Raw genomic sequence first — 7,259 nt, 5'->3', positions numbered from 1 at the left:
GGGGACCACTGTCGAGCTCCTCTTCCGTGGCACTGGTGAAGCTCCCACTCTGTAGCTCCATGGGGGTCCAGCTTGCTCAGGGAAAGCCACGCTCATGGGGCACCCGCGGCAACCGCCAGTTCTGGTGCTCCACTGGGGGGCAAGTGGGCAGGGGTACAGCGGGGCCTCTTCCCTCTCCTCCTCCGCAGGGCCAGCATGGAGGTGTCGAGCAGGGACCGCCTGTCCCCGCGGGCTCCGCTGGCCTCCAAGGCCTCTCTGGGCTCCCTGTCAGGGAGCAACTCCTCTCCCCAGGGCTCCTTCTACTCCTCCCCAGAGCCCTGGCCCGGTGCGATGGCGGAGCCAGCAGCACTTACCCATGTGGGATTGCCCTGGACCCCCAAGGCTGTTGGGGAGCTGCGGCTGTAGCCAGGGTCAGTCCTTGGTCAGGACCCTCCACTGGAGCTGCCGGCAGGGACAGAGCAAGAGTGGCTCCCCGGGGATCATAGAATCACCGAATCACACAATCATTCCGGTTGGAAAAGACCTTTAAGATCATCAAGTCCAACCATTAATCCAACACAATTGCCGTGTATTTCTCTCCCTAATGCTACAAATTATTTTGTTTTTCCCCTCTTCATTCCTTGGAGGGATCTGGGTCCTAATGTAGGGCACGAAGCCATTGGCCTCGTTGACAGTAGTTTGCCACCAGTAGGAGTCTTTGCTCAAGCAAGAGCAAAACACACAACGAAAAGCATGATGGAGCAATCGGGTAGGGCTATAATCGTGCCTGGGAGCCGTCTGCGCACATGAAGGTTTTGTGTCTCGCTCTGTGTAGTGGCCACAGAGTCAGTGTGATCTCCCTGTACAGCACTAGGAGACATCAATCTGTTTGCTTCTTTCCTCGACCAAGCTTTAAAGGCTGGCTTTGAAAGGAAAATGTGCTTAAAACGTAACATTCCTGCAGGAAGACCTCGTGTAACTGATTTACCAAAATTAAAACCTTTTTTCCCAGTGAAGCTTCATTTCCTCCATAGCAAGAAAAAGACCGGGTTTTGGACCAAATTGGTTGTGTGGGGTTCTAAGACATTTACTTTGTATATGCTGCCTGGAAGAAGTAGACTGCTCTGGATTTTGCATTTGCTGATGGAAGTTGGGAATTGTCAGCGTTGGGCTTCATGTTAGGATTGCGTCATCCTCGCGTTACTGAAACGAAACTTTTGCTGCACGCAACTCAAAGAAAAACACCTCAGTGTCTTGCAGAACCCTGCTCTTCGGCCTGCTTTCACCACCACAGGCAAATAGCTGCTGCTTTTTTCTGCACTGGATGTTTGAGACCTCATAGCTTTGCATGAGGGACAGCTATGGGATCAGAGAGTGAAACAGAAGCAGAAGCCTCAGAAGTTCACGTTTCTCCAAACCTTTCACCAACGCCTCAAGTTCCAAAGCAAGGAGAAGATACTGGCAAAGGTGTCATTTCCTACCTCAGGGATAAAGTGGTGGTAGGAATCGTGTTATGGAACATCTTCAACAGGCTGCCTATTGCTCGAAAGGCCAGCACAGGGCTAGTGTGCTGACGAGTGGGGCTTGCTTAGACGGGGGATTTTCTTGTGGAAAAATCAATCTACCGGTTTAAAATGAGGATAAGTAAATGCAGACACCCTGTCTGGAGCAGAGCTGTGCAACACCCAAGGGTAGCCCTATCTCGGGTGAATTATGAGAGAAGTCCATGTGCTTTTCTGCACGTTTGTTCAATATGCTTACGGAAACAACTTGGGTCAGGTTTATGTTTCAAGCCTTGCCATTGCATGGCCGATATTTCAGACCTGTAACAAGTACCGGCAAGAATCACATGCGACTGAGCATCAGAGTGAAATGTCCTATTTTTGTGCTACTTGGTCGGATGTACAAGTGTCTAAAACAGTCTTAAACATCTCTCATGCTACATACACAGCCACAAAAAGTCAGGGTTAGAAGCAGCCCTGAGTAGCTGCTTAGCCTGCCTCCATGACTGACTATAGGCCTGTCAGACTGACCTTGGTACTGGGGAAGATTATGGAGAGGTTCATCTTGAGGGTGCTCACAGGGCATGTGCAGGACAACCAGGAGATCAGGCCCAGCCAGCACGGGTTCATGAAAGGCAGGTCCTGCTTGACCAACCTGATCTCCTTCTATGACCAGGTGACGTACCTAGTGGATGAGGGAAAGGCTGTGGATGTTGTCTGCCTGGACTTTACTAAAGCCTTTGACAGCATCTCCCACAGCATTCTCCTGGAGAAATGGGCGGCTCGTGGCTTAGACAGGTTTACTCTTCGCTGGGTAAAGAACTGGCTGGACGGCCGACCCCAGAGAGTCCTGGTGAACGGAGGTAAATCCAGTTGTTGGCCGGTCACAAGTGGTGCTCCCCAGGGCTCAGTTCTGGGGACGGTCTTGTTCAATATCTTTATCGATGATCTGGATGAGGGGATCGAGTGCCCTCTCAGTCAGTTTGCAGATGACACCAAGTTGGGCGGGAGCGTTGATCTGCTGGAGGCTGGGAGGGTTCTGCAGAGGGATCTGGACAAGCTGGATGGATGGACTGAGGTCAGCTGTATGAGGTTCAATATGGCCAAGTGCTGGGTCCAGCACTTGGGTCACAACAACCCCGTGCAACGCTCCAGGCTTGGGGAGGAGTGGCTGGAGAGCTGCCCAGCGGAAAAGGACCTGGGGGAGCTGGTTGACAGCCGGCTGAACATGATCCGGCAGTGTGCCCAGGTGGCCAAGAAGGCCAATAGCATCCTGGCCTGTATCAGAAATAGTGTGGCCAGGAGGAGTAAGGCAGTGATCGTACCCCTGTACTTGGCACTGGTGAGGCTGCACCTCGAATCCTGTGTTCAGTGTTGGGTCCGTCATGACAAGAAGGATGTTGAGGTCCTGGAGCACGTCCAGAGAAGGGCAACGAAGCTGGTGAGGCGTCTGGAGAGCAAGTGTTATGAGGAGTGGCTGAGGGAACTGGGGTTGGTCAGTCTGGAGAAGAGGAGGCTGAGGGGAGACCTCATCGCTCTCTACAAGCGCTGGCTGCCCCACGGCTGAGCCCCGAGCGAAGCCCCGCCTGGGTTCCTGGGGGTTTTTCTCCTTCACCCCTTGGAGCTGGGGGGCTGTGTCGTGGGACACCCTGGGGCCGCCCCCACGCACCCAAGGGCTCCCCCACCCCAGCACAGGTGCTCGGTGCCCGGGGGGCTTCACCCGCACCTCTCTCCCCCACAGCCTGCCGTGCCCCTTGGTGACCCCGCTGGCCCCAAGCCCCCCGCTCGCCAGTGCTGCCAGCACCCCGGGGCAAGGCCGGCTCAGCGCCCACGAGAGGGACACAGGGTGCCCAGGGCTGCTTGCCCGTGGGCACGGGGGGGATGTGGGGCAGGGTGGGGACACATGGGGTGCAGCGAGGCTGGTCATGGGTGGTCCCCCGATGTGGGACGAGCGTGTGGGCACGTGGAGATGTGGGGTGCTGATTCGGGCGCAGGGGGCCCGGGGCAGGTCCTGGGGCGGCTGGGGGACCCAGTGCGGTGGCGGTTGTGCCCAGCCGGCGGGGCCGGGGCCGAGGGCGGCTCCGGTGAGTCACGGCGCTGCCCCCGCCGCCCCCTCGGGCCGCCCCATAAAGCGCCACTGCCCCAAGTGTCACCGCCCCATGGCACAGCCCCACGTCTGCCGGCCCCACTGTGCGTGGGGGCTCCCAGCACCCCGAGCCGGGAGTGCTGCCCGGGCCACTCGCCTGACCTGGCTGCGCCGGCTCTGGGACCTCAGGGCTTATTAAAGCACATCAAGGCTGCCCGGTGTCACCTGTGTCCTGGGGATGGGGCCACCCCTGGGTGCAGAGGGCACCCATGGGGTGAGGAGGGAGGAAGAGGAGGCAGCCCTGGTTGCCTGCGAAGAGCAGGATCCGTTCCTGACCTCCTCCCTGCCCAGCAAGGGGCTGCAGAGCCCCGGACAGCCCTGGTCCTGCCCTGGGGGTGCCTGGCCCCATGGCTGTGCCCTGCCCCGGAGGAGGAGGAGGAAGAGGAGGAGGAGGGTGGGGAGCCCTGGTGCTCGGAGACCCCTACAGAGCTGGGCCCATCGTGTCCCCCTCTGCACCCGCCCAGCACAGCGCTGCTGAGCCCCATGTGCTGCTCCGTGGGGCAGCCCCCCACCCATCTTGTCCTGGAAGGGTCCTGCTCCCGGGCACCGGGGCTGGGGTGGCTGGTGCCAGCCCCCTTCCTGCTCCCTTGGGCGCTGGGAAGAGATGCTGGGAGGAGACCCACTCGAGACCCCTTGAGCAGGACCCGGGGCGTTGGCCGATGCTTTGGGGGATGCTCTGGATGCGAGAGGGCTGGGGATGAGGGGAGGTTGGAGAAGACCCTGCCTGCAGCCCCCCCGAGCTGCCCCCAGCCCAGGGAGCCGCAGGAAGCCCGCAGACACACCCCGGTCCCACAGCGAGCCTTTATTCCTCCGGAAGCCAGGGGAAGGCGAGTGGCCGGCTGGGCAGGGACACCCCCAAAAGCGGCCCTGCTGCGCCCCCCTGGTCCCCGTCAGTGCCAGCCCCTGTCCCTGGGGCAGCCCCTCACAGACCCCACGCTCAGCTGCACCCAAAAGCCCCGTCCACGGCTCTGCCAAAGGCCTCATCCAGGCTCCGCTGCTGCCCGGCACTGCTGACACGTCCCGGGGCCGGTGGCACCATGGCAGGGCTGAGCTGGGCACAGGCGGCCGCCATGCGGGACCCTGCAGTGGGGCTGTCCCCATAGCCCCAGCCCCTCCTGCTGCTCTGTCCCATCCCACCGTCTCGGTGAAGCTGGTGGCTCCTGTTCCTGGCGCCTTTTCCTCGCCATGGTGCCGTGACTGCAGTGCTGTTGTGGCTCAGGGGCCCCTGGCAGCTGCTGCCAGGGCCACGGCTGCCAGGAGGAGCCCCCCGAGGAGCGGGGGGTCCTGGCGGACGCTCCTGCCTGGGAGCGCCAGAGGGGGGGAGTGAGGGGCAGACAGGGGGCAGGGGGCTCAGCCAGGGTCACCCCCGAGCTGCAGCGGGGGCTCTCGGCTCACCTGCACTGAAGACGCACGGCCGGCTCTTGCATCTCTTCTCTGCCAAAGAAACCAACTCTGTTTGCACGGCTGCTGCACGCTCTGCGCCACGGCCCAGCTGTGCCATGCTGTGCCGTGCTGTGCTGTGCTGTGCCGTGCTCTGCTCTGACGTGCCGTGCTCTGCTGTGCTGTGCGTCTGACAACATGCCGTGCTGTGCTGTGCCATGCCGTGCCGTGCCGGGCTGTGCCGTGCTGTGCTGTACCATGCTATGCCATGTTGTGCTGTGCTGCATCATGCCATGCCACACTGTGCTGAGCAGTGCTGTCCTGCATCACACCATGCTGTGCCATACCGTACCGTGCCATGCCGTGTTGTGCTTTGCTGCAGAGGGTCCCCATTGCAAACGCTGGGGGAGAGCGGCTGGGAGACAGGCAAGGACACGTGCCCGAAGGCAACCTCCCCCCCATTGCCCTCCCCATGGTCCCAATCCCCACTTCCTTGTGGAGCTGGTGGGACAGGGCCACCCCACGCCCCCCTTCCCCAGCACCCCAATGGAGGGCACGTCACCTTTCACCAACTCGCAGTTGTCGGTGCTGAGCACGGTCTGGGAGCGGAGGTGGATGAAGGCTCTGTCCCCGTCGCGGGTAATGTTGGTGACCTCAAAGCTCTCGTAGGGCGGGATGAGGACCTCCTCCTCCTCAGGGAAGAAGGAGAAGTCCCTGATGGGGACGCCGTAGCAGGTCTCCACCGAGAAGAAGGTGTCCCGGCCGAAGGGCAGGGTGCTCTCGTTCCGGAGGGAGGCGGAGGTGAAGTGGCCGAAGCGGATGGATTGGCGGCGCTGGGCAGTGAATCGGATGCCCCGGACACCCCGGTAGACGTGGTGGCAGCGATGGGGCTGGGCGTCCTGTAGGGCACGCAGGGCCTCGCTCAGGAGGAAATGCAGCGCCTTGAAGTGGAAGGCACCCAGGTATTCACCGCGGGAGCGCCCGGCCTCGCGCACGGCTGCGTTGAATGCCTGGTGCAGGGGACCCTGCAGGGTGTACGCCAGGAGGGCGACCGCCTGCTCCGGCCGCAGCGCCGGTGACTGGGGCAAGCGTCCCCTCCGGCTCCGCCATTCAGCGGCGGCGAGGGTCCACGCCTGAGCGTAGACACTGTTGTTGGCAAACTCGGTGCGGTTGAGGTCTCCCAGCTCCTCCTCCATCATGCGGCTGCAGCCCCGGTACTGGTCGTCGAAGGAGGTGGGGGCCATGTCCAGTGCCACCTCCTTGACGGGGGCGAGGTCTCGCCGGTGCGGGGAGCTGCCGGCGGCCAGCGTCCCGGCCAGCAGCACCAAACGCAGCACCAGATGCTCCATGTCAGGCAGAGGCGCCCCAGGGGAAGCCCCCGGCTGCCGCAGTGCCGTGGGCAGGGAGGCAGCCGGTTCCTCCACAAGTGGCTGGGGAGGTGGGGGAGCGAGAGCAGGGTCAGCTCTGGGATGGCGGCGGGGCCTGGGAGGGGGCTGCAGAGAGAAGCAGGGTAGGCTGGAGGAATGCACCCACCATTGCATCCCTGGCCAGGGGCACCCCGCTCGGCAAACCTCTCGGCACCGGCCGAGACCCCGATGCCGTTACTCGTGTTAAATGCTGCCGACAGGCGGGCATCCCCGGCGCCTGGCCCCACGGCCCCCGCAGCCCACAGGACTGCAGCATTCCCCGCTGGGAGCAAACCCCCCAGGATCCCCACAGTGTTACCTGTGCCCCACGGTGGGCGCGGGGTCAGGGTGCTGCTCCCCAGCTCCCGTGGCACCCAGCCTCTTGGCGCCCGCCCGCTGCCGGCAGGAGAGGCGAGAAGCGTCCGCTCTTTCTTTTTATAGCAGCCCTGGCCGGGATTGCGCGGGCCCGGATCCAGCCCCCACCTCTGTCCTCCTGGTTAATTTTACCGTCCCCTGCCCCAAGCGCCCAGAGCAGCCGCTGCCCCCTCCCGCCGTGCTGCGCGGCTGCGGGGGACGGTCAGGAAACCCCCGTGGGATAAATTGCCTTTGCTTTAACCTGGGTGCAGGTGCTGTCCCGCTGGGGGCTCTGCCTTTTCCTGCAGGAGCCGCCGCCGGATCGGGCCCCGCCAACCCGGGACGCAGTGCTTGCACTGACCCCGCACCGTCACGCTGCTGAGGACGGGGCAGGTTGTGGCACGTGTGGCGTGGAGGTGTCAGTGGCACTGGCGGGGGGCATCCACGGTGGGTCAGCCCCTGCCCACAGCCTCTTGGCTTTGGAGGGGCTTC

The 7,259-nt window shown here is 62.4% G+C and overlaps 1 protein-coding gene across 1 annotated transcript; it reads right to left on the bottom strand.

Annotated features, from left to right (window-relative positions):
* Nucleotides 1-4,842: 4,842 nt before the first annotated feature.
* Nucleotides 4,843-6,914, bottom strand: LOC309417668 (erythroblast NAD(P)(+)--arginine ADP-ribosyltransferase-like; the record flags this gene model as incomplete). Its single annotated transcript, XM_082015196.1, has 2 exons — nucleotides 5,570-6,914; nucleotides 4,843-4,928 (listed from the first exon to the last, which is right to left on the bottom strand). The coding sequence occupies exons 1-2, from the start codon at nucleotides 6,546-6,548 to the stop codon at nucleotides 4,843-4,845; spliced, it is 1,065 nt and encodes a 354-aa protein (XP_081871322.1). The 5' UTR covers nucleotides 6,549-6,914.
* Between the last annotated feature and the right edge of the window lie 345 nt (nucleotides 6,915-7,259).

Source organism: Phaethon aethereus (genome assembly GCF_964289735.1).
Source record: "Phaethon aethereus genome assembly, chromosome: 1".
Taxonomy (NCBI): Eukaryota; Metazoa; Chordata; class Aves; order Phaethontiformes; family Phaethontidae; genus Phaethon; species Phaethon aethereus.
This window is presented reverse-complemented; position numbering and strand designations above follow the sequence as displayed.